General features: G+C 39.5%; 1 protein-coding gene across 3 annotated transcripts in view; it reads left to right on the top strand.

Moving 5' to 3' along the window:
• ROCK2 (Rho associated coiled-coil containing protein kinase 2) overlaps positions 1–23,599 on the top strand; it is a 113,847-nt gene that overhangs the window by 86,698 nt on the left and 3,550 nt on the right. Inside the window, exons 20-32 of one of the 3 annotated variants that reach the window (XM_064448040.1) lie at positions 668–737; positions 2,456–2,559; positions 2,701–2,887; positions 3,235–3,328; positions 3,456–3,550; positions 4,238–4,417; positions 4,651–4,819; positions 7,633–7,703; positions 8,669–8,757; positions 9,497–9,575; positions 9,782–10,043; positions 10,691–10,904; positions 16,981–17,015. In XM_064448040.1, coding sequence (XP_064304110.1) covers positions 668–737; positions 2,456–2,559; positions 2,701–2,887; positions 3,235–3,328; positions 3,456–3,550; positions 4,238–4,417; positions 4,651–4,819; positions 7,633–7,703; positions 8,669–8,757; positions 9,497–9,575; positions 9,782–10,043; positions 10,691–10,904; positions 16,981–16,984 — 1,618 coding nt within the window. In that variant the 3' untranslated portion in view covers positions 16,985–17,015. Of the gene's footprint in view, positions 1–667; positions 738–2,455; positions 2,560–2,700; positions 2,888–3,234; positions 3,329–3,455; positions 3,551–4,237; positions 4,418–4,650; positions 4,820–7,632; positions 7,704–8,668; positions 8,758–9,496; positions 9,576–9,781; positions 10,044–10,690; positions 10,905–15,620; positions 15,930–16,980; positions 19,099–23,599 lie in introns of those variants that run through there. The other 2 variants (XM_064448039.1, XM_064448041.1) reach the window with 2 other exon arrangements.

Here is a 23,599-nt window from a genome sequence, read left to right as displayed (position 1 = left end):
TTTTAACATAAAGAACATTCTTGTGAAGGAAAAGACAACTTTAGCACACATACCGGATGAATCTCATTCTTAGCGCCTTTATGACTCTGAGGGTTTATTTTCTTGTGTTATCTTTCCTGTCGGCAAGGTGCTGTTGCTCACCTAGCAGGTGGCAACATGTGACAGTTGTTGTAATATGAAACACTGGCAGAAATCTTCCCTGCTGCGTTACTGTTCTTTGTTATGGACTAATTGACTTTCTGAGTTGTTTTAGTAACAGATGAATTCAAGAAATGGTGCGTGTCAAAGAATACAGTCATAGTTTCACTGACCGAGCTCTAGCCAGCAAGAGACCCAAAACAATCTGACAGATCAGTGGTGTTGTACATGGAAGTAAAATTCTGTCAGTGGCCGTTGGCTTTATCAGTGTCTCTTACTGGTTAAACTGTGTGACACTGTTGTAGTTAAGTGTGTTAACAATATAAAACTGGCTCCTTATTACTGCAGTTTTCTCAGCAGTACAAGTGAAGAAGAGAGTTGGTACTGAGAGGAAGCCTCAGGTTTAATTGCTGACCGTACTTTGGTCAGGAAATGACTGAAGATCTTAGGAGTGTAAATGCTGTCTTTTCCATTTACTGGTTTGGAATATCTTCCTTCTTTTCTTTTAAAGTATGTTATTCCTTTCTAGGGAACGTCAAGAAGCAGATGGGCAAATGAAAGAGCTTCAAGACCAACTTGAAGCTGAACAGTATTTCTCAGTATGTTTTATGCTTCTTTATTTTTATACTAACCTATTTACTAAGTACAATGTTAGCTTTTCTTCCTCCTCAGAGATCAGGCGTACCACATGTCTAACCTAAAGCTAATAGTTTTTCTTGTGTCTGTTTTTAGCCTTGTCTGCAGCCTTGTCATCACTTCTTGTATCATTGAGCAGTATGAAAGAGCTTGTTAAGAAATGTCCTGGCTTTGGAAGGGAGTCCCAAACACAGTTTAGAGGGAGGGAGGAGTCAAGAAGCTGATTTTTCCATAGTGTGAACAATTTTATGCATGTTTGAAGACTTTTGCAGTCAGCATCTCTTCCATGCTGCATGGAAGAGAAGAGCTGTATTCTCAGTATCATGTGGTGTGGCAAAACATGTGTGTCCAAGGCTTGCAAGGAAATTTTTGCATTACAGGCAAACTTGGTAGAGATCTGTGCTGGTTTGACCCTGGCTGGATGCCAGGTGCCCACTGAAGCCACTCTGTCACACCCCCTCCTCAGCTGGACAGGGGAGAGGAAATATAACTTAAGGGTTGTGGGCTGAGATAAGGACGTGGGTCAGGAGCAGGAAAAGGTGGATGCCCAGAGGAGGCTGTGACCCCATGGGAAGCCCGTGCTGGAGCGGGCTCCTGGCAGGACCTGTGACCCCATGGAGAGAGGAGCCCACTACGGAACAGGTTTGCTGGCAGGACTTGTGACCCCATGGGGGACCCACACTGGAGCAGCCTGTTCCTGAAGGACTGAACGCCCTGGAAGGGACCCATGCTGGAGCAATTCCTGAAGAACTGTAGCCCATGGGGAGAACCCACGTTGGAGAAGTTCATGGAGGGCTGTCTCCTGAGGGAGGGACCCGATGCTGGAGCAGGGGAAGAGTGTGAGGAGTCCTCCCATGAGAGGGAAGGAGCAGCAGAGACAATGCGTGATGAACTGACCACAACCCCCATTCCCCGTCCCGCTGCGCTGCTCGTGGGGAGGAGGCAGAGAAATGGGGAGTGAAGTTAAGCCTGAAAAGAAGGGAGGGATGGGGAGAAAGTGTTTTAAGATTTGGTTTTATTGGCAATAAACTTAATTTCCCCAGGTTGCATCTGGTTTGTCCATGATGGTAATTGCTGAGTGATCTCTCTTTGTCCTTATCTCAACCCACGAGCCTTTTGTTATATTTTCTGTCCCCTGTCCAGCTGAGGAGGGGCAGTGATAGAGTGGCTTGGTGGGCACCTGGCATCCAGCCAGGGTAAACCCAGCACAACTTCTTTTTGCTCTTCAAATGTCGTGTTGTTTTATTGGATTTTTATATGGTTACAATCTAAATTTTCCCTCCCTCCCTCTGCATGGCAAAGATATAAAATAGTAGGGAAAAAAACCAGTTACTGATTTTCCTTGTTTCTGATACTTCTGATTTTCTATAAAATAATGGTATTCACATTCAGAGTTGCTTTAACAGTATGCTTGCAAACATATAATATGTATATCATACATTCATCCACTCACTGATACACAAGTTAAAAAAAAAGTGAACAAGAAGAAAGTAAAATAACGAAAATATATTTGGGAGTGATGATGATGTTTTGTTAAATTTAGAGAAGGCATTGCACAATTATCCTCCAACTGAGTGTGTGATTTAAAGAATTGCAGGCAGCGTCATCTTGTATCATTTTTGTGTTCCTTCAAGCTAGAATATGCAAATCGCACCCTTTTCTGTCCAACTTTGTATTCTAGACTCTCTACAAGACGCAAGTTCGAGAACTTAAAGAAGAATGTGAAGAAAAGACCAAACTTTGTAAAGAAATGCAGCAAAAGATCCAGGAGTTACAGGACGAGAGGTAGATTTTACTAGTTGCACTACTAATATATAAAATATTAAGAAGGCATTTCTTTTATTATTTTTTAAGTCCTCCCCCGTGCCATAACCTCCCATTTTTTTTATGTTAATAGAGTTAATATCATGTATCAATAATTTGCAGAGATTCCTTGGCTGCTCAGCTAGAGATTACTTTGACAAAAGCAGATTCGGAACAACTTGCACGTTCCATTGCTGAAGAACAGTACTCTGATTTGGAAAAAGAGAAAATTATGAAAGAGCTGGAGATTAAAGAGATGATGGCTAGGCATAAACAGGAACTTACTGAGAAAGATGCCACCATAGCCTCTGTGAGTAATATGAATCATAATTTTGGTAGAGGTTTACATGGGCTGGAGTTTTATTTGCTTTTTGAGTTATTCATTGTTATTTAGCATTCTTAGAGGTAAGTGATATACAAGTATATATGACACTTTAAAAATACTTATTTTCTATGAATGAAATAAAAAAACCCCACCTCTTATGTTTCTTCCATGCATCTCTCTGATCGTTCGTTATTCTGTGTCCCTACCCCTCTTACATGAAATCCTCTTATCCTTATCCTGGTTTCTCTCTGCAGCATTTCCTTCTGTCCAGTAATGCTTTCATATGCCAAATGTGTTTTGTTTCATAGTCACATGTACTTCTTGTTTTGTAGTTGGAGGAAGCAAATAGGACACTAACTAGTGATGTGGCTAATCTTGCTAATGAGAAAGAAGAACTAAATAATAAACTGAAGGAAGTACAAGAACGTATGTATTCTCTGAACCAAATGTAATTTAATTTGAAACCAGTTTTGTTCTTTAATAGCACTATTTTCTTTTGTAATGAGCCTTCATAGATTTTTTTTTGTTGTTGTTGTTAATTACCTTGCTACAGAAATTACAAAGCTAAAAGAAGAAGAAGCAAATGTAGGAAATATTAAAGCACAATATGAGAAACAGTTGTTGAATGAAAGAACGTTGAAAACCCAGGTAAGCAAATGTATCTAAATGAATGAAGGGATAGTGTTCATTAATTAAATAATTTTTAATAGAAAACTTTCCGTGGTAAACTATATACCATTAACACTTTATTCTTTTTTTTGCCCTGAAACAAAATATATTGTTTTGGTGGGGGTTTGTTGTTGTTGTTTGTTCTACTAAGTAGACTTTCAGTGTAGTGAAACTGCTTCCTCATGATTTATTACAGAGGAACTCCTAATCCAGATGGAGTCCACCAGCAAAAGTCTTAATTTGAGTAAACTGAAATAATATTTTACTAGTTTCCATCTTGATTCATATTCCTCTGTAAATTCTGTAAACCAGTATATTTCTGATTTTAAGCTAGGTTTTTGGTTTTTTAGAACAAGTGCCATTTTAATCTAAAGATACATTTTTGGGCTAGCTAATGGACATGGAAGAGAATATTTAAATGAGCAGAAGCGTTCAAATCAAATGCTTGCTTAAAGTGAAAATGGCATCACTACCTTCTTTTCAGTTTTGAGTAGTACATTGAATTAAAGCAACTTTATAGTACTAAATATGCAGGGGTCTTAGTTTACAGTTAGGTTAAAAGTGTCTGGTTGTGGATGGGAGAGAAGTCGTTATTTCTTCAGGATGTAACTCTGTGTATTTATGGGTGTGGTTTTTGTCTTTTTATTTTCCTCCCTCCATGGGAAGGCTGTGAATAAATTGGCTGAGATCATGAACCGGAAGGGTCCAGTCAAACGTGGAGCTGACACTGATGTACGGCGGAAGGAAAAGGAAAATAGGAAACTACATATGGAACTGAAGTCTGAACGAGAAAAGTTAACCCAAATGATGATCAAATATCAGAAGGAAATCAATGAAATGCAGGCGGTAAGATCCTTTTGCAACTACAAACTTTGGTAGCATTTTCTGTAATTACCATTGAATTGACACAGGCTTTAAGGTAGCGCGTACAGTCTCTATTCCTCCGTTTCTCGTGACTGAAAGAAGTATGCATTACATATCTTGAGATTGGCTGCAAAATCTGCATAATTTTCCACTTACATTTTCTCTGGATAACTGATTATTGTGATAATAGGAAATCTTGTAATTTATCCTTACAGCAAATAGCAGAAGAGAGTCAGATACGGATTGAACTCCAGATGACTTTGGACAGCAAAGACAGTGACATCGAACAGCTTCGTTCACAGCTCCAGTCATTACACATTGGTCTAGACAACAGTAGCATAGGCAGTGGACCTGGAGATGCTGACGCAGATGATGGATTCCCCGGTATGTTAATTTTATCAACATTTCTGTATTAATTGGTTTTATATCACCATTTTACCACAGAAGCAGAAGTATTAAATTAACGCTCTCATGATTCTGTGGCTTTCCATCTTCAGGTATTTCTGCCATCTTATTAATGCTTTGGTAGTGATCACTATCCACCTACTAACTAAATCTGTCTGTAATCATACTTCATCTTAAATTTATTTAAATAAATTTGTTTTTTAAAATTCTACTGTACCCCATTAAAACTAAATATTTTTTTCCACTTTATTGTGGTGGTTACAGCAATTACTGTGTTATGTGATTAAATGTAAAACTAATACTCTCTTCTTCGAGATTCTGTTTTGACTTTTTTTCTACCTTTTTCCTCCTTTATGCTTTCTGTTTAGTCCATATCACTCAATCCCACACTATGGAATCCATGTCTTTTACCTACCAGCACTCTTCTACCTCTGTCAGTATTGCCACTAAGCCTTCCAGTTCTCGCATGCTTCTCGATTCTGATTCTGACTCAGAGGAGGAACCTTTGTCTTGTTCCCACAGCCCAACAGAAGTTGATAGCACAGGTGACATCCCTGAGAACTGTTTGGTTTTGTTCTTACTGTGTCCTTTTCTCTCTTTCAGAACTAACATTATTAATACATTATTTAAGACAGACAAACAAAAAACCCCAAACCCAAATCTGGCAGTAAACAAACTGCAGTGGCAGTAAATGTTGCCATCAAAGACATTAAAAAGTTTGTGTGAACAAATAACTGGCCTGTTTTCTCTAAATGTTTATAGATGCTCACTGCTATTTATAAAACCATCAGTTTTATTAAAGCATTGAATAAATGAGCCTTATGGCCTTGTTTCCAAGGTAGCCTCTATCCAGTATCTGCAGCTCTCTGTAGGACCCTAAGATACTAGATACCAAAAAGTCAAATCTTTGTGTTTAAGTGAAGTGTGGAGACATTGAGCACCTCACCATCTAAATGTACGTTATTTCCTCATAGAAATTCACTCTTCTGAGTGTTACTTTGTTTTGCCTTATTTCAAAGGGAAAATTTAGTCATTTTTTCCAGATACAGGAAGCATATAATGAAATGATATGGCTCTGGTACAACAGGGCTTTGTTTTACTAATTCTTATTTATTTTATATGACTACACATAAACTGTGTTGAACAAAACTTGCGTTTAGTGTTAACGTCAGAGGTGGTTTTTAAATTATATTCAAATTTCTGTATTTCACTTGAGGTTCCTTTAAAGTGTGAATACCTTTCCACTGAAGGCAAAACTTGTTTTGGAATATTGACAGTAGTTCATCAAACTAGAATAAAGAATAATGCATTTCCTCTGTTTTGCTCATTCTCTGTTTTTTTCTATGAGGCTTCTAATAAAAGAATTGTTAAGTACATACATAACTTTTCCTTGGTTTAGCTGCTGTTGTGATATCTGCATGGTTTTGTTTTGTTCTAAAGTGAAAATCATATCTAAACTAGGACTTTTTCAGACATAATTAGAACAGATTTGAGGTGTGGTAGTTGTGTTCTGTTGGGTTTTTCCCTCCTACTGTTTATAAGCATGTACTGTGAAAATTTTGCAATATTCTGGCCTTTCTCCGATCCATTAGTATAGAACAGGTACCAGAAATGAAGTAGCATAACCAGAAACTCTCATTTTGCCCAATGTCATGCCGTAGTATTAGAGACTACAGAGAAAAATAGGAACGATATTAATGCATATTTTTCACACAATTAACAAACTAGTCATGCGTCCTGGATGTGGGGAAGGATTTTTTGCATCAACATTATGCTTGCTACCTTTGTACACCCTCTGATGAGAAAGAAAATAGCTTTTGTAATTTTGGAGCGTGCTTATGCCTCTTTCATGGTTTTGTGTTTGTTGATGCTTCAGTAATTTTGATTTGGAGGTTCCATGGCAGCGGTAGAGGTTATCTGCTAGGGTGGGTAACTCATTAGGAAAATACTATTGCAATTGAGTAGTTTCTCTAATAAAACATAGGAAAAAGAAATGCTTGTATTAAGTGCAGCTATAAAATAGGGTCAGAGGCCATGCGATACTATGTATTACCAAGCACTAGGTGTGATCCTGGTGAGCTTTTGGTTACTACTGAAATGTGTGTGTCAAACAACAGCTGTTCTGTTAATACTGTTAATAAAGTCAATCTGACTAACTAACGTAGCAGTGCACTATGAAATGTTGCAAGTGAGTGAAAGGGCAGTTGACTTTAGGCGAGGCCTTAAGGATTAGCCAAAAATTACTTTTTTGCATTAGAAAGCCTAGGAGATTTAGGCAGAATTAGAAAAGAGGAAAATTGACAGAAAAAATGAGTTAGAATACTAAACTTCTGAAATTTTACCCAGTATATAGAGGATCCAGGTTACTGGTGGTGGTAGTTTGCCTTTTTTTGTCTTGAACTGGATGTTGTGTGGTCTGTACTAATATCTGCAGATGCTGTTTTTAAAAGGTAAAGGTTGATAGACGTAAGCATTTTAAGTCTTGAAAAAATTACTAAAGGGAATGTGTGTGCTGTAAGTGCAAGTTTGTTCCTCCCCTTCTTCCTCGTGCCTACTACTTTTTTGTGATTGCATTGTTGGTTATTGGCTGTATTCAAGAATACACCACTTAATTTATTCCTGACCATTTACTGCGATAAACTTTGCAAGACCTTGTAGTTTTAAATAGTACATGTTCTCAAGTTTGCTCTGTTGCTTTATTATTCATCTTCAATAACTATTTGGATGCACAGTACTCTCAAAAATGGCGTTCTGTGAATATTTATGTTCTTCAATATATATCTTTTTTTCAGAATCAAGATTGGAAGGCTGGCTATCACTGCCTGTTAGAAACAACACTAAAAAATTTGGATGGGTTAAAAAGGTGAGAAAACCAGATTTATGATCTTGTTTCACGTGTAGTCTGGATTTTAAATTTACTTCAGATTTTTGACACTTTAATTTTTCTTTGATGTATGTTCTCCCGTTACTTAAATACGTAAAATACGTTAGCTGGTATAGCTACGACTGAGAGGAGCAGGTTGAGACAATTTTAATAGGTTAAGACACTTCTTTGTCCAGCCAGAGGTGAGAACAGCCATTCATGATCTTCAAACACTTGTACATTCCGCCATAAGCGGAATTCCCAGCAATATTACGTAGCTGGAATTTAGCAGAGTCTGGAAGCAGATGCCCTCGACAAATTCCTTATTTAGGAGATAAAACTAACAACTACTCATCTGCCTTGTGCAGCCTTCACTCATTTACTGCTCTTCAGTAGCCTCTTTGATGGGCTTTTGCCCACAGAGTAACTACACAGTTTCAGACCAGTTCATCTGCTGCTCAGACTGTTCATTCTGGACAAAATTCTGGAAATAGGATGTGTTCTAAGTTTCTTTTATGAAAATTGCTGGCAACACTGCTAGGTATAACAGGGATCTTTGTGAGTGTAATCCCTATCAGTTGTGAACTGAATGTGTGAAATAGGCACCATAAGATGACAGTTACTCTCACTACCAGTCCAAGTAAAATAGAAATGAAAAGCTTTTATTTGACTTTCATCCAGACTTTCATTTTTATCTCTTCAGAGGTACTTAAATCTGTTTAAATATCAATTAATCTGATAAAATGAATTGATTTGTCAGGTAATCAGAATTTTTTGTTGTTGTGCAATGAATTTATTGGCAAATCATGGATTTAGAATATGGTACTACTGTTGTCTATTTGGCTACCATTTAATAAAATTGTACAAAAACATTGCTGTGATATCTGGTAATTGCTGTGACATCTTTGACATCTGTGCTGAGCTTGATTGAAACATATATTTCATCCTTTTCTGTCTTTTAACAGTATGTAATAGTAAGCAGTAAGAAGATCCTGTTCTACGACAGCGAACAAGATAAAGAACAATCTAATCCCTATATGGTATTAGATATAGAGTAAGTATCATCACGTGACATTTCTTCTTCTGATTTGTAGGTGAACTTTGTCCGAAAGACTTTGATAAAAGGCCTTCAGAGGCCCAGTCTGGGAGCGCAGTGTCAGATGGGGCATGCTTTTGCAATGTGAAGTACAGAGCTGGGAGCTTTAGTATCCCTTGTAGGCGGTGGTGCAGCAGTAGTGTGGTGCTCAGCCTGGTACAGGCCGCTCTGTTGAGCTCTGGTGTCACTGAACTGCTTCCACTAGCGCAGCTGACCTACCTCACGTATGCACTGTAGCAAAAAATGTTAAGGGAACTGTAATGAAGAGACTATAATTTTCAGTGTTTATACATTTTCACTTAGAACATGTCCTTATGGGTGGGTTGATAGTTAATTTATTTTCTTAATAAATATAGAATGTGGTTATTCAGAGGCTGGAGCGTGGGGAGAGGATTGTGTTAGAAAGCTACCAGCAATCATTAAAGTTACGTGATGTTGGCTTTTTGGTGCTGTCATTTTTTTTTTTTCACAAATATAGCCAGATACTTATGACTTCATTTTATCTAGGTTTCTGGAAGTTCATGTGCAGGACTGAAAGATAGAACTTTAATCAAGTGATTAGAAATTTGTACTGATAAATCTTTAATGGCTCTAAGTCTTAATGTGGTATGTTGTATCCTAACTTAATCATCTGACATTTTAAATTCATTGTTTTGGTAACATTAATTTTTGTCCTTATTGAAATAATTTCCTATAGCAAACTCTTCCATGTCCGACCAGTCACTCAGACTGATGTGTACAGAGCAGACTCCAAGGAAATTCCTAGGATATTCCAGGTATTCAGTAATAAATTAATGCTTCTATTGCAACAAAGATGGTATTTCACACATTGTCAAAAATATAACTTTGTCTAATGGAATGCTCACTAAAAAAAACTTGAAAAAAAACCCATTCCATTGTATTTCTTCAATCTTTCTACTTAATTACTCTGAATTTCCATTTGTCCTATAGGAGTACTGAGATGATTTTGCTTTGATTTTAGATTCTATACGCAAATGAAGGAGAGAGCAAAAAGGAACAGGAATTTCCTGTGGAGCCCATGGGAGAGAAGTCAAATTATATTTGTCACAAGGGACATGAGTTTATACCTACTCTTTATCACTTTCCAACCAATTGTGAAGCTTGTATGAAGCCACTGTGGCATATGTTTAAACCTCCTCCTGCTCTAGAATGTCGCCGTTGCCATATCAAATGTCACAAAGATCACATGGATAAAAAAGAAGAGATTATAGCACCTTGCAAAGGTAAATAGCAGGTGTTTGAATGTGCATATAGTCACTGGAGTCACAGGGCATTCTAACAGATCTGAAGATTCTAGTGGTGATCTGACACCAACTAAACATGAACAGGTAGGGGTTTCTTTTCTTAGTACGTAGCCGTCAGAACCTTTCTAAGGGCGTCTATCTGCGGATCAGCTCACTGCTGTGAGTTAATGGCATGTGGCCAATATACCTACATACCTGCTGTGTTGTCAGCATCACGCAGTGAAGCGTGGTAGTTGTAAGGCTGCTCCACTGCATGTTGTGCTGGGTTGCTGAACGAAACGATAGCATTAGTGCATGTTATGAAATAGATGATGCTCAGTGAAGTTTATTCCTTTCTTGGGCTCAGGCATACCTTTTTTGTGTTACCCTTCCTTTTTTTTTTCCTGTGTGAGTGTGTGTCTTCCATAGTACTAAGTTGTTACCCACTAAACGCAAGGAGGAGGCATTGTCAGCAACCAGGAAACATAAAGTTTGGCAAAATCTGGTTCTCTGTGCTTTTGCTTTCTCTGCTGATGTGTCTTTGTGTTGACTGTGAGAGTATGGTAATCTGACAACTAATTTTTGATGTGGGAACGCATTTAGAATAATTACAATATTCATTTTTATTTAAAAATTTCTTATTACAGTGTACTATGATATTTCAACGGCAAAGAATCTACTACTGTTAGCTAATTCTACAGAAGAACAGCAAAAATGGGTGAGCCGACTGGTGAAAAAAATACCCAAGAAGCCTCCAGCACCAGACCCCTTTGCTCGATCTTCTCCCAGAACTTCCATGAAGGTACAGCCAAACCAGTCCATCAGACGACCAAGTCGACAGCTTCCTCCAAACAAACCAAGGTGACACAAGAGCTGCTATTTAGTTTATGGTTTTACTTTACTACAATTAATGTTGTGTATGTTGACGAGGACAGTTGACCACAAATGCTGTTGACTACTGACATGGGATCTAGCCTGTCATCCTCTAGAGACCTCAGCTATGTTATAAGAAGATCCACTGTGTTTGTTCCCTTGTGTAAAGCACCTTGCATTACCTGTTAGTTAACCCTACCGTACTGATAATGTATCCTATTGCTCTTGCATGTAATAGGCAGAACTTGCAACATCGTCCTTAGCCTAATAGTTCTGTGAGCTGGCAGCTGGTAGGGAAAACGGGGTTCAACTAGACAAAGGGTCAGTGAGAGGGGTGTGAAGATTTAAAAAAAGAAAAAACAATTTTCAAGATGGCCACTACTGGACCTGGTTTGAAGTTGAGCAACAAAGTTAGGTGCTTGTGGTTCTAATGAACCTTGGAGAAAATTAGGTGCCTGCAAAAAGCAGTCTAGAACTCCTTACGCGTAGCAAAAGACTACACGTCTTTTGTTTCTTATTGCTTGGTTTTGAGGCATGTGTTTGAATTCCTGCCCTGCTCTTGGGTTAGACACCTGACTGCAAATTTGAATGTTAGTGTGTTTCATCTGACCAAATGTACCTATCTATGTCTGACTCCATTTACAGTTGATATTTAGGAAGAGTTGTTTTCAGGATTCGTGTCCTTCTTGTGTAGAAGAGGAGCGTACAGCATGCTCTTCGACATCTACAGTGAAAAGCTAGTTCAAATGAGTCTCAGTTTCGCCTTTCTGCCTGTGCGGGTTGCACAATGCGGAGCCTGTTGCTGCAGTGGTGGGCGCCTGTCTGAGCATCACTCACACTTTTTGCAAGAGAGCAGGAAGGTGGGAGGTGGGGGATCGCCATTTGGTCAAGTAGCTGGAGCACTTACCAGAGGGTGGGAGAATTTATTTCAATTCCTCATTCAGCCTAGAATGACTCATGCTCATGATTCCTAAAAGAATAGTCTTATCAAGTTCCTCTGATTTGGGAAAAAAAATATCTGTACAAAAAAACAGTAATTTATTACTGGATCAGTTTTAAGGAGCAAAACCCTATACCGTATTGTGGAAGTGAGAACAATTCTGCAGGTGGTGCTTATGTGAATGCACAAGTACAGAACTTCTGGGGGGTTTCAGTTTGCTTTTTTTCATCACCTAGAGTGCTAGCTAGCACTTGGTTATATCAGTCCCTGGTTGTTGACAGCCCGTGAAAAGTTCGGTCTGACTTGTTCTGTTTGTTGCAGTATTCCAGCAGCAATGGACAGTTCAGCAAAGGCTTAATATTTTTTTCCCCAGAGAGACAATTTGGCCGTGGCTAGACACTATTGCTCTCCTTGTTTCCATGACCAGACTGCCACCAGTACCTAAGCTGGCTGGTTGAAAACTGGGTTGGGTGAGTTGCCTGAGTTACAGGGGGGAACGCAGCGCAAGCATGCTCTTACGGTGATGCTGCTGTTATCCCAAACTAGCCTTATGCTATGAAGAGCTAGGTCTTAAAAAAAATACTGGTATTTTAATGTGTGAAAATGCACAGTGAAAGGAGTCAAAGTCATTTAATTTCACTTTCCTCCTAACTTCTGACAGTCTGATATTTATTTTTTTTTGTGTGATTTACTTAACATACTTCAAAAGAAAGTCTGAGCTCAAAATTTGCATTTTAAATTATTAGGTTCTTTTATTATAATCATGAAGGTAAAAAGTTTTGTAAGTACTACTTAGGGGCTGATTATTGAAAGATTTCTTCATGCAAAACTAACCAAAATATCAATGATTGGATTGAAGCACGAATCAAGGAAACGTTCATTACACCTTGGGGGACAAGTAAAATGCTTTTCTTCTGTTCAGTGTTTACAGTCTAATGAATTAGTTTTATTCTGTTTCTTACTGTTGACACATAAAAGATATATTATAAATTCTGATTATTTTTCAACAGCTGTTTTTAGGTGTTGATAAAATAATTTTTCTCCATATAACACCATTGTTTCACTCTTTGTGATGTTTTTTACAAAATGTTTTCATAGCACAGTATTCACTCTTACCCTTCTTTTTAGTTGTGGTCCTCCTTCAGACCCAATCAGTCTTTAGTGATTTTTTTTTCTATCTATCTGTGTATTTTTCTATCTGTGTATTTTTCTATCTGTATATTTTTATAATGGTGGGAAAAGGAGGAGGATAAACATTTGTATGTGTAGACCCCTTTATTCTTGCAATTAAACTTTCCAAGTTAGCTTTGCAAATGTACCTAATAGATGGAAAAGTGTAGTTCTGTGAGGTCATCTCAGCTATCACCTTCAGTCTGTCAAACCAGTGGAAATTTGTATGGATTTAAACACTTTTAATTAGAAACCACATACTTACAAACTACCGTAATTGCTATGGCCGATTAATATCTGACTGGTGCCTCTGTGAGGCTTTTGTGCAAGGGCTTACCATATGGAATAATGAATTTTCTGTCATGAACTTTATTAAGAATGAAGATCTAGTTGCCAGTTAAATCTGGGGACCGAGTGGCTGGGGACAAGCTGGAGATGAGCCAGCAGTGGGCTCTGGCAGCAAGTCAGGCTCTGCGACTGCACCAAGAGGATCAGCACAGCCACACGATTGAGGGAGGAGGTTATCCCCCTCTGAGGGAAGAGATGGGCCCCAAATTCAAGCCAGACGTTGACAAACTGGGGAGAGTCCAGCGGTGGCCACCAGGACGGTCAGAGCAGAGGCTTGAGGGAGCTGGGCTTGTGCAGCCTGGATGAAGGACAGAGTATCAGAGCAGCCTGCTGCTGCTTGCGGGGAGGGTATGGAGGAGATGGAGCCAGGCTCTTCAGTGCTGTGTGGTGAGAGGGTGAGAAAACAAGGGCTCAGCTGAACCCAGAGAGATTCCGACTGGATGGAAGGAAAAGAGAATGCAGACAGCTGGGCAGGGAGGCGGGCTGGTGGCACTGGCCAGGCTCCTCTATCCCTGGAGGCTTTCAAGACCTGACAGGACAAAGCCCTGAGCAGCCTGGACTGGCCTTGCAGCTGTCCCTGCTCTGAGCAGAGGTTTGGGCCCAAAGACCTCCTGAGGTCCCTTCCAACCTGCGTGGTCCTATAAAAGCTGTCCCTGCTAGTAATTTCACACAGTGATTGTTTCTCCAAGGTTTTCATGGCTTGCTTGTTCTTCAGGATGATTTAAGAAAGGCCAAATCAGATTTTGATAGACCATAAAATTTCTGCTTATCCATTCAACTGGATTGTGCCAAAAGGATAATTCCAAACCAAAACAAATCCCCTTTCATATATTTTAATGCCTAATAAATTCTTTAAGTGTTCTAGAAATTACAATAGCCATAGTTTATAAGAAATTAATATTGAGCCTTTTCAGGGATATATCACATTTACAAGTGTAAAAACTTTAAAACCTGAAAACCCCCCAAACCCCTGAAACCCATTTTCTTTAAATCAGGTGATTAATTCTATTAAACACTATAGTGTTTTAGTTAAAACACAGTGAACTCTGTTCAGGGTAAGGTTTCTATCTCTGCCTGCTGTGGTTCAGCCTGGAGAAAAGGAGACTGAGGGGAGACCTCATGGCTGTCTGCACCTTCCTCAGAAGAGGAGGAGGAGGGGCAGGCGCTGATCTCTTCTCTCTGGTGACCAGTGACAGGACCCAAGGGAATGGCAGGAAGATGTGCCAGGGGAGGTTTAGGGTGGATGTTAGGAAAAGGTTCTTCACCCAGAGGGCAGTGGAGCACTGGAACAGGCTCCCCAGGGAGGTGGTCACTGCGCCAAGCCTGACGATACTCAAGAAGCACTTGGACAACGCCCTCAGAGACGTAGTGTGAATTTGGGTTTGTCTTGTGCAGGGACAGGAGTCGGACTTGATGATCCTTGTGGGTCCCTTCCACCTCAGGACATTCTATGATTCTATGGTTAGCATATAATCCTCATTTAAAATCCATTTTGCTCACTGGAGAGATGACTAGACTGGGTTTTATTTCTTGTAGCTACAGCAATTGAGAAGTTAGTACTTCAGATATTTATCTAAGATCCTTTGATAACAACAGGAAGAGATGAATGCCTCTAGACAACAATTCATCCCATCCCAAAATAAAAGCCTAAAATAGGTAAAATTACTCATTTGCTGACAAGGTTTGCCTCGCTTGCTTTCTTTGTTCTATATTGACCATAGAAGGAGCGCAGGCAGCGACACCTAGAGAAATTGTTGATATATCCTCTTTTTTGGCATTGCTTAGCTTTTAATAATGAGCTACAGGATAGCTGTATAGTGTAATCCCACTGGATTTGGGATATAATAAAATCCTACCATATTTGTTTGGAAATTCAGATGACGGTATTTTATTTGATGTTCTTGTACCGCACCTCAGTCAACAAGAACAGCAGCAAAACAGAAAGCAGCTGATTTTATGAAATTTGCATGTTGGTCTTTTTTGCTGAATTTTTTTTTGGGAGAAATCACTATGGTAAGTGTTCTATAGAATTGAATGATTTGTGAGATAGATTTCCAATGAGTACAATATTCCTGGCTTACATGAACATGTAAGGGTGAATCTTTGTATTCCCTGGTAGGTGAAGGAAGGAAGCCACCTACCTGAACACAGTCTTTTATTTAAAAAGGTTTAGCAGTAACAGATGGAATTTTGAAGTCTTTTATAGAAGTGTGGCACACATTAAACATCAAACCCTCCTGTTGCAGATTACTTGATCTGGCATTTAAGGACTGGGATTGGTCATTTGATGATGTTGATGATATTGATGGTGATGATGATGATGACGATGTTTTTGATTTCTGAAGAAGTATAAGGGGTAAATCTAAATAGCAAGGAATGGATTTGTTTGCCTTTGAATACAGCATGCTATGTTGGATTTTGTTTCTCAAAGCAGAGAAAATACAAGATCTCATTTTAATATTTTAAACAGCAAAAATGAGATTCTGTTGATGATGTTGACGGATTTTTTTTAGAGGAGTCATTTTCATTAAAACTATGTTGTTGCCTTTGCCAGTGTTTTTATTTTTCTAATTTTAGATCTTTATTGATAATTCATGTCTGCCTGCCCAAAAAGAAAGTATCTCCTGTTGTCAGAGTAGTTGCTCCTCTGTAGTGCTAATACTGCTAACCTCTGCCGATAATTTTTGAAGGCCGAAAGGGAGATTGTAGTAGTTGGATGTTTAGCTGAAACAGAATTTATGAATACTTTTCATCTTTAAGCTTTTAACATAAACTGACTGGTTTATGGCTAGCAGACATGAAATCACCGGAGTTCTGCATTTTGCTTATCTACCTGTGTTATGAAGTGAATTTGACTTTGCTTTCCTTTGCAGTGCTGTGCTTTTTGAGTACCTAACTATGCATTTGAAAGCTACATTAAAAAAATGGGCTTTGCAGCTTCTGTGATATGGTTTCCTTGACTGCTTTAGAAAAGACATGGCCATTTTATCAATTTAATTTGTCTCATGGCTTACTTAAATACGCAGTGTGAATGTACTGGAAATAGGAATAACTATTTTGGAGCTCTCAGTGTTTAATCACTTTACACGTTGATGCAATGATACGTTTACACAGGAAAAAAATTCCTAATTGTTAAATTCTTAAGAATTCTTCTAAATAGTATGTAAGGTGTGTCTCAGCCTTACAAAAGAATGGGTAATGACCGCAGCACTGGGGCTGTACCTCAGCTGTGTACTCAGTTAACTGAGAGAGACCAGCTCTTGTAGAATTTAACTGGCTTAGTGTTTACAGTAACAAGCATTACATTAATTAAATATACTGCATCTTTATGTATTAAAAGCTTAAGAATTACTGATCTTTCAGAAGTGACTGTTGCACTGTGCATATTGTAGTTTACCCTCATACATTACAAGGGGGTTTAATTGTTTGGGATCATAACGCGTAAGGATGTGCTATGCTTAAGTAACAATGCTGTTGGTGCAGAGGACTGACGTTGCTCCCAAGAATGCTGATGAGCCCATCTTAAATGAAGACTTTGAGGAAGTGTATTTTTGTCAGGCTTATATTCGTTGCATTTACTGACCAAACTTCCTGCTTCTTTTTCAGCTAACTGCTTTCCGTGAACGCAGACGCAATTCAAGGTGATAATTTTCTTCCTGTTAAGCAAGACTGAAACATATCGCAAAATATATTAAAAATATATATTTTCCTGAGAGATTGTGCTATATATATCAGAGGTTTACATTTTTGCTGCAATATAAATTACTAATCTCTGAGGGGTTTCCTGTATTCTCCTGACTGACTGATCAGATGAGGAATGGTTGGTAAATAGTAAAAGGATATGTTAGGTAACCTTTTAAACTCTGTTCCACAAAAGCTTTCTTGGCAAGACACATACACTACATTTCATAAAAGGATCGCAAGGAATGAATATTAAAATGGAAAAAACCTGACTTTTCAGCTTCCGTAAAGATGCCACCAGCATGTCTGCAAGAACAGGAGGAAGATCCACCATAGTGATATAGACTGCATCTGTAAGAAGTGACCATTATACTGTGTATATATATTGTACTGTAATACTGCCAGAGGGTTTTAAAAATCTTTCCACTTTATTTTTTTATGCTTATTAATCAGATACCGTTACTTACCGCAGTTGCAACTATGCACTTGTATAAAGCCATAATGTTGAAGTTTATATCATTCATACACATCTATCAAACGCTGCATGTCAGTGTTCAGCAGCTAGTATAAGTTTGAAGTACACACTAGTTTCAGCTACGTCATCATGGGCAGTCCTGTTTCACCTGTCTAATTGCCTTAATTTAATTTTTTTCAAGTTTTTTTGCCCATTCTCTCTATTTAAGGAAAAAAGGTTTACCAGCTCTTAGGATGCAATTTTGCTTTGTGGCAGAAAAAATAGTGCACTATTTTTACACCTAGTAAGTATATCAATGTCAGCCTATTTTTGAATGTATATTAACTGGTTTTAAGGGTGGAGAAGTGTTGGTTACAGAAACAACGTCTGATACCATTGGAATGACTAGACCACGCGCTTGTACATGTAACTGCTCATCCAGCCCTTTTTACAAACCTCAATATTAGTTATTGACTTATATTAACCCTCATTAAGTGCTATGAAACTTCATTTTGCCTTGTTTTTGCATACTCTCCTAGATGTGTTTTTTTGTTTCTGGGGAAAAAAGGAATCTGTGACTATTTTTACATTTCACAACACAATATCTGAGGACTGTCACAAACTGTAAGAGAACAAAAACATACTGTAGATGTATTTTAAAATTTTAAACCTGGTTCTCTAGCACATAGCTCTAGGCATAGATAAATATTTCAGTAGTGTGTTTTGAGAACTGATAGCTGGGAAGAAAGGGCCTCAGCGGCACTTAATCGGACTTTTTTTTTTAACTTGGAGTTGTACAAAACGTATAATTTATGTGGGCTCATTCATGACGTGTTCATAATTATCCCAGAAGATGCATGTTTTATACAACTACAGTATGTGAAGTTAAACATATTGAAAGTAAAAAATGTAGTCTCCTATTTGGTCTCTTTATATATATGAATATATATATATATTTAAAATATATATATATAAAAAATATTGTGTGGGAGTGCAGTAATTTAAAATATGATCTAACACTTCAATGAAGGAGGACATTTCACTTTAAAATTTTGTTTGTTTGTTTTTGTTTTTTAAAGAGTGTTGAAATGTTTGGAAGGATAGGACCATGATTTATTTAACACTATCATGAAAGGTGGACTTGGAAACACTGAAATACTGAAAATAAATAAATATATTTACATTTTGTAACCTCTACTACAGTTCAGCTTAACAGAGCCAGAATGTATTCAGTCTTCTATTTATGCACTCGCAAAGTAAAACGTTGTTTGTGAGTTCTTCAATTCAAAACTAAAACTTTCATAGCATTTCTGTTCGGTATTATAACCCAGCGCACAGCTACAGTGTTTTTTCCCTGCTTGTTTTGATTTACAGAAGTACGGTATATTTTTAGGCAATGCAGATATGCATAGAGTACAACATTAAAAATGTATACAGTAAAACTGTTTCCATTCACTGAATGAAAAATATTTTATATATATATATATAAAAATGTTACAATGTGGGAAGTTCTATCCTTTTCTGAATTGGAGAATATTATATATATATTTTTAAATAAACTATTTGAGTAAGGTAAAATAGTTCCTGAACTTGAGAAGCTGGTATTTAATTGCAATATTTAAGTATATAGGCAACAACTGCGGCAGAGCTGGGAGAGGCAAGGGTTGCTCAGACAGAAGCCGAGCCAAGGCTGTGCGTGGAGGAAGGGCAGACTCCGAGGGAGCTGTGCTGGCAGGCCGGCAGCTGCTGGGCGCTGGCCCTGTTGCACTTTCTCTCCTTGGCGTGCCCCGGCTTACTGTGAATCCCTGGGGCCCTGTTAAGCCTGGCATTTTAGGAAATGTACTGTATTACCGTATTTACTAGGCCCAGTTCATGCATTCTGTACTTGTACAAATAGTTATTGGCTATACATACAGCAGGCTAAATGGAGACCCTGTCGTAGAATGACGTGGGCTGATAGGGAGCACTGGAAGTCCCCTGGTCTGACCTCTACCTCAGAAGAGGGCCAGCTTAGCATAGGTTCCTCACCTTTGAGTCTTTGAGTTTTCAGTGCCTCTCGGGATGGAAGTATCACAGCACTCCCCAGTTTTCCTTCATGCAGTTTGTCCCAGAACAAAGGAACAGCGTGGGCTGCGTTGGGCCGTAATGTGGAGATCATGTGGCCAATGGTATGATGTGCACGAACCTTGTTTTGTACCCAGGACACAAAAGGTGAAGCTGTTCTCACTTGTCCTTCTGCTTGAGACAGAGCTTCCATCTGCTGATCTATTGCGTGCAAAGAACTCTTAAACATTAGTTCCTGGAGGCTCTGTTGTTTCCTTATTGTCCAGTGGCAACCTTTTAAAATTTTGGAGAGAAGAGCATATTCCTGAACTAAGGAATATTTGTCTTAAAGTCAACGATGTTTAAACACTTCCTGTTTGTAACAGGGCTGTCCCAGTAAACAGGACATTTTTATGGCCTGGATGACTTTATAAAAATTCTCTCATTGCAAGTCCTTTTGTTTCACAAGAGTAAACAAATAGCATAGCCAAGCTGTAGATGAATCTTCTGGAAAAATCAGGGATCAGACTTGGAGCCAGAAGCTTGAGACACTTGTAGGGAAGTTGCTCTTTGGTTCCCACTCAAGAGCTCACCAGCATGGACGCTGGACAGGAAGACCCCATCGGAGCTAATGTGTCAGTTGTCACAAAGACCTTTCTGCAAAGAGATCTCCACTTCTGTCCTAGCTGTGTACTGCCAGTCCTGCTTCCCATGGCTCCTGCCAAAGCTCAAGCCCTCACAGTGCTGCAGGCGATCCAGCACCAAGTCTGTGTACTGAAGGAAACATTGTGGTTCTTGTGCTTCTTAGCATCGTTGATGCTGTAACCAAAACGTGACGTGGACCATTGTACCATGTAGGACATGGAAACATGCAAGAGGCTCAAGTATCTTGCCAGTCAGTGACAGTGACCAAATTTAAAACATCACTGAAGTTTCACTGCAAGTGTCTAAATCTCTATTGAAGACACTGAACGTCCTACATTGTTGACAGGTGTTCAGTGCCTCTGAAGTCACCAGGGCCAGGAAACCTGCCACTAGAAATTACATGCTCTTTCTCTTTAGTTTCTCAGGCAGTGTCAGGTGATCATTAGAAATTTGAGCATTTGAGTGTATTAGTTCCCCATCTAGCTTTGAGAGAGTCATCCTTGGTAGAGGATTTACCTGTCTTGGTCTCATGTGCCTTCACCCACCCTGTGTTTATGAAGCCATATAGGGATGCTGCTGTGAAAAGGGGGTACTTGTATGAAAACAAACTTCTTACCTGCATAACTCTTACAAACCCTTACCACCTCCTTATTCTGTTTCTAAGGCAGGAGACTGTAATGGTTCCATGGTCCAATTCAGGGAATTGGAGTATTTCAGTCTTCTCCACTTTCCTGGCTAGTTTTCCTTGACTTCCATGTTAAAATAGTGATTAATTTGTTTTTCTCATAGAATCATAGAATATCTCGAGATAAGGATCACCAAGTCCAACTGCCTGCTCCCCACAGGACTACCTGTAACTAAACCATACAACTAAAATCCTCGTCCAGGCGCTTCTTGAACTCTGACGGGCTTGGTGCCTTTTCAGTGCGTTACAGTTGATCTTCAGAATATTTTATGGACTATCATCTCTGCACATATTATGCTTTAAATTGAAAACATTATTTGGTATTTTTAAGACAATCCTATAAACCACATAGGGGATTATCAGCATCCCGTGGATCATGGGTTTTTGCCTGCTGCTTGAAGTACGCCTCAGGAGAGCCGGAAGGAGTTTTCTTTTGGATCCCTGTAAAAGATGATGGAGCGGTTCTGAAATGACCCTATGTTCTTTAAGTTGCCCATAAAGGGGACAGTGAGGTACTCGGACATGCTCATATGAGAAACGAGACAAGTCTACTGAGATGTATGTGGCAGAAAAGAACACTTAAGTCTAAACACATTGAATCTAGTTCTCCCCAGAAACTATTGCAACAAATGGAAAAGCTCACCGTAAAACCATTGCTCCGAGAAGTGGGGACTCAGAGGAACTGCTAATGACCAGGCCTTGTTATGAAGATCAGGGGATTGAATCTTTGCCCCTTTGTAGGCAGGAAGCCTTGTTTTACAAGGGTAAGAAAGTCAAGTTACTACCTGATACTTGTTATTGCAATTGTGAAGCTAGATTTGACCACCACTGCTTTTGCTCCAGTAATCTTACAGAAGCTGCAGGACAAAAGTGACCTTTCAAAATGAAAGTCACAGTGAAAGGTAGCAAAATTACAAAGTTGTGCGTGTGTGTAGTCCTGCGTACTGTAAAGAAATCTGGAAAGACACATCTTCATCCTGAAAAGAAAGGGCAGAGACCACAGCAGTTGCATGTCCCTGCGGCCCTTCTTAGGTGGTTTGGAGGAGCTATGTAGAAATGCTTTCACAGCTGAGGCAACTGCGTGTCATGCTTCAGTCGTTACCACCCTGTTTTGAGGCCTAGGCCTTCAGCGTTTGTTCAGAGACATGAGCCTACTTGTACGTGTAGTCTTACAGTGCCATGTCCCAGTATGCCTCTTGGGTCATCCGGCTCTTGTCATTTGTCATCACCCTTGATAGCTCTTCGGGATTTCTGTTGCATCCCTTGGTGGGTGGCCACCCACCACAAAGTACATCAGGCTTGTGGGATCACTGCCAGTCTTCCTCTTTCCCTGTGGCTTGCCGACTGCTTAGACTTCGAGCGCTGCATTGCCGTGTTAGCAATGTATCTTGGACAGGTGCTACTTTTTATTAATGACTGAATCAGTGGAAACTTTTTTTGGAGGTATCTATTTAATACCTTACCTGTCTTAAGGCTGAAGTAGCCAGGAACCCCACCACCGGAACCCCTTTTCACAGTCGATGGCCCTGGCACTGTCTCTCACCACAGCAGTGCTCCATTTCCCAAACAGGCGCGGTAAGCACCTCGTGGAGCTGCGTGTGGGTCTGGCTGCAGCTTCAGGGCTCGCGTCTACCTGCCGGATCCCATGGCCTCCCGTGCCTGTGTGGTGTTGTCCAGCATATCACAACCTGGGTGTACGGGGGCCAACTTAAATTCTGTAGGATCTGTGTAGCCACTTGCCCACTCTGGAACGATGTAAGGGTGTGATAAATAGAGTAAGGGAGCTCCCCTGTGTATTTCCTATACTGTTCAGAGCTGTGGAAATGGGGGTTTTATTACCAGGAAGGTGGGCAGACACCAACACTCAGAGAGGAAAATACCCTGGAGCTCAGATTATCCGTGAGGACTGTAAGTTGTGCTGTTGGTGTGTTTCAGGGAAAACAATTTAAAATCTCTCAAGACTGTGTCACTGTCTTGGACGTCAGTTCAGTGGAATCTGTATGTAGTCGATTGCTCAAAGGCGAAAGGATCTCTTTACAGTAACTGGGTAACTTAAAATACACTTTACACAAGTTCAATTTGTGCTTCATTGTCCTGATTCACATGACAGAGGGGACACTGAGGCGTAGCAAGTGTGTTCTTCTGTTTACACTTTTTGTGTAGTATGAGGCAGGTCAGCATCTTGGTACTGCTGGCCAAAGCCTCCAAATTCAGAAGCAGAAATTGTGCGCATCCCAGAGTAGGCCTATACACAGATGATTTGTAGTTACAATAACGTCGTAAGTAGAATTTATTTTCATTGTGGAGCCATGTTACTATTCAATTTGAATTGTAATCATTACTGGCTGACTGGTCACGTTTTAGGCTGGTGCAGGTTCTGTCCTTTAAATTAGTTTCCAGAATCTTGACAGATAAAACAAGCTGCCTGCACCCCTACAGCTCCCTTCCTGCGAGTCAGCAGTACCATGTGATGCACAGAACTACTTGTTTAGGCTACTGACAATTTAAGGCAGTTATGAGCTGAAAACAAAACAGGGCATGAACAAAATTAGGACAAATACTTAAATTGTCTTTAAGGTATCCCCAATTAAGTTTCCTCAAGAGTATCATGTAGTGTAAAAAACCTCTTATTTTACCCCCAGTCCCAAGGCTGGATTTTTCCCAAGACAGATGGTGCTTGCCCCAAACTAATTCCAAGGGGGAATGGAATGGCTGAC

This window comes from Phalacrocorax carbo, chromosome 3 (genome assembly GCF_963921805.1).
Source record: "Phalacrocorax carbo chromosome 3, bPhaCar2.1, whole genome shotgun sequence".
In the NCBI taxonomy this organism is placed as follows: Eukaryota; Metazoa; Chordata; class Aves; order Suliformes; family Phalacrocoracidae; genus Phalacrocorax; species Phalacrocorax carbo.
This window is presented reverse-complemented; position numbering and strand designations above follow the sequence as displayed.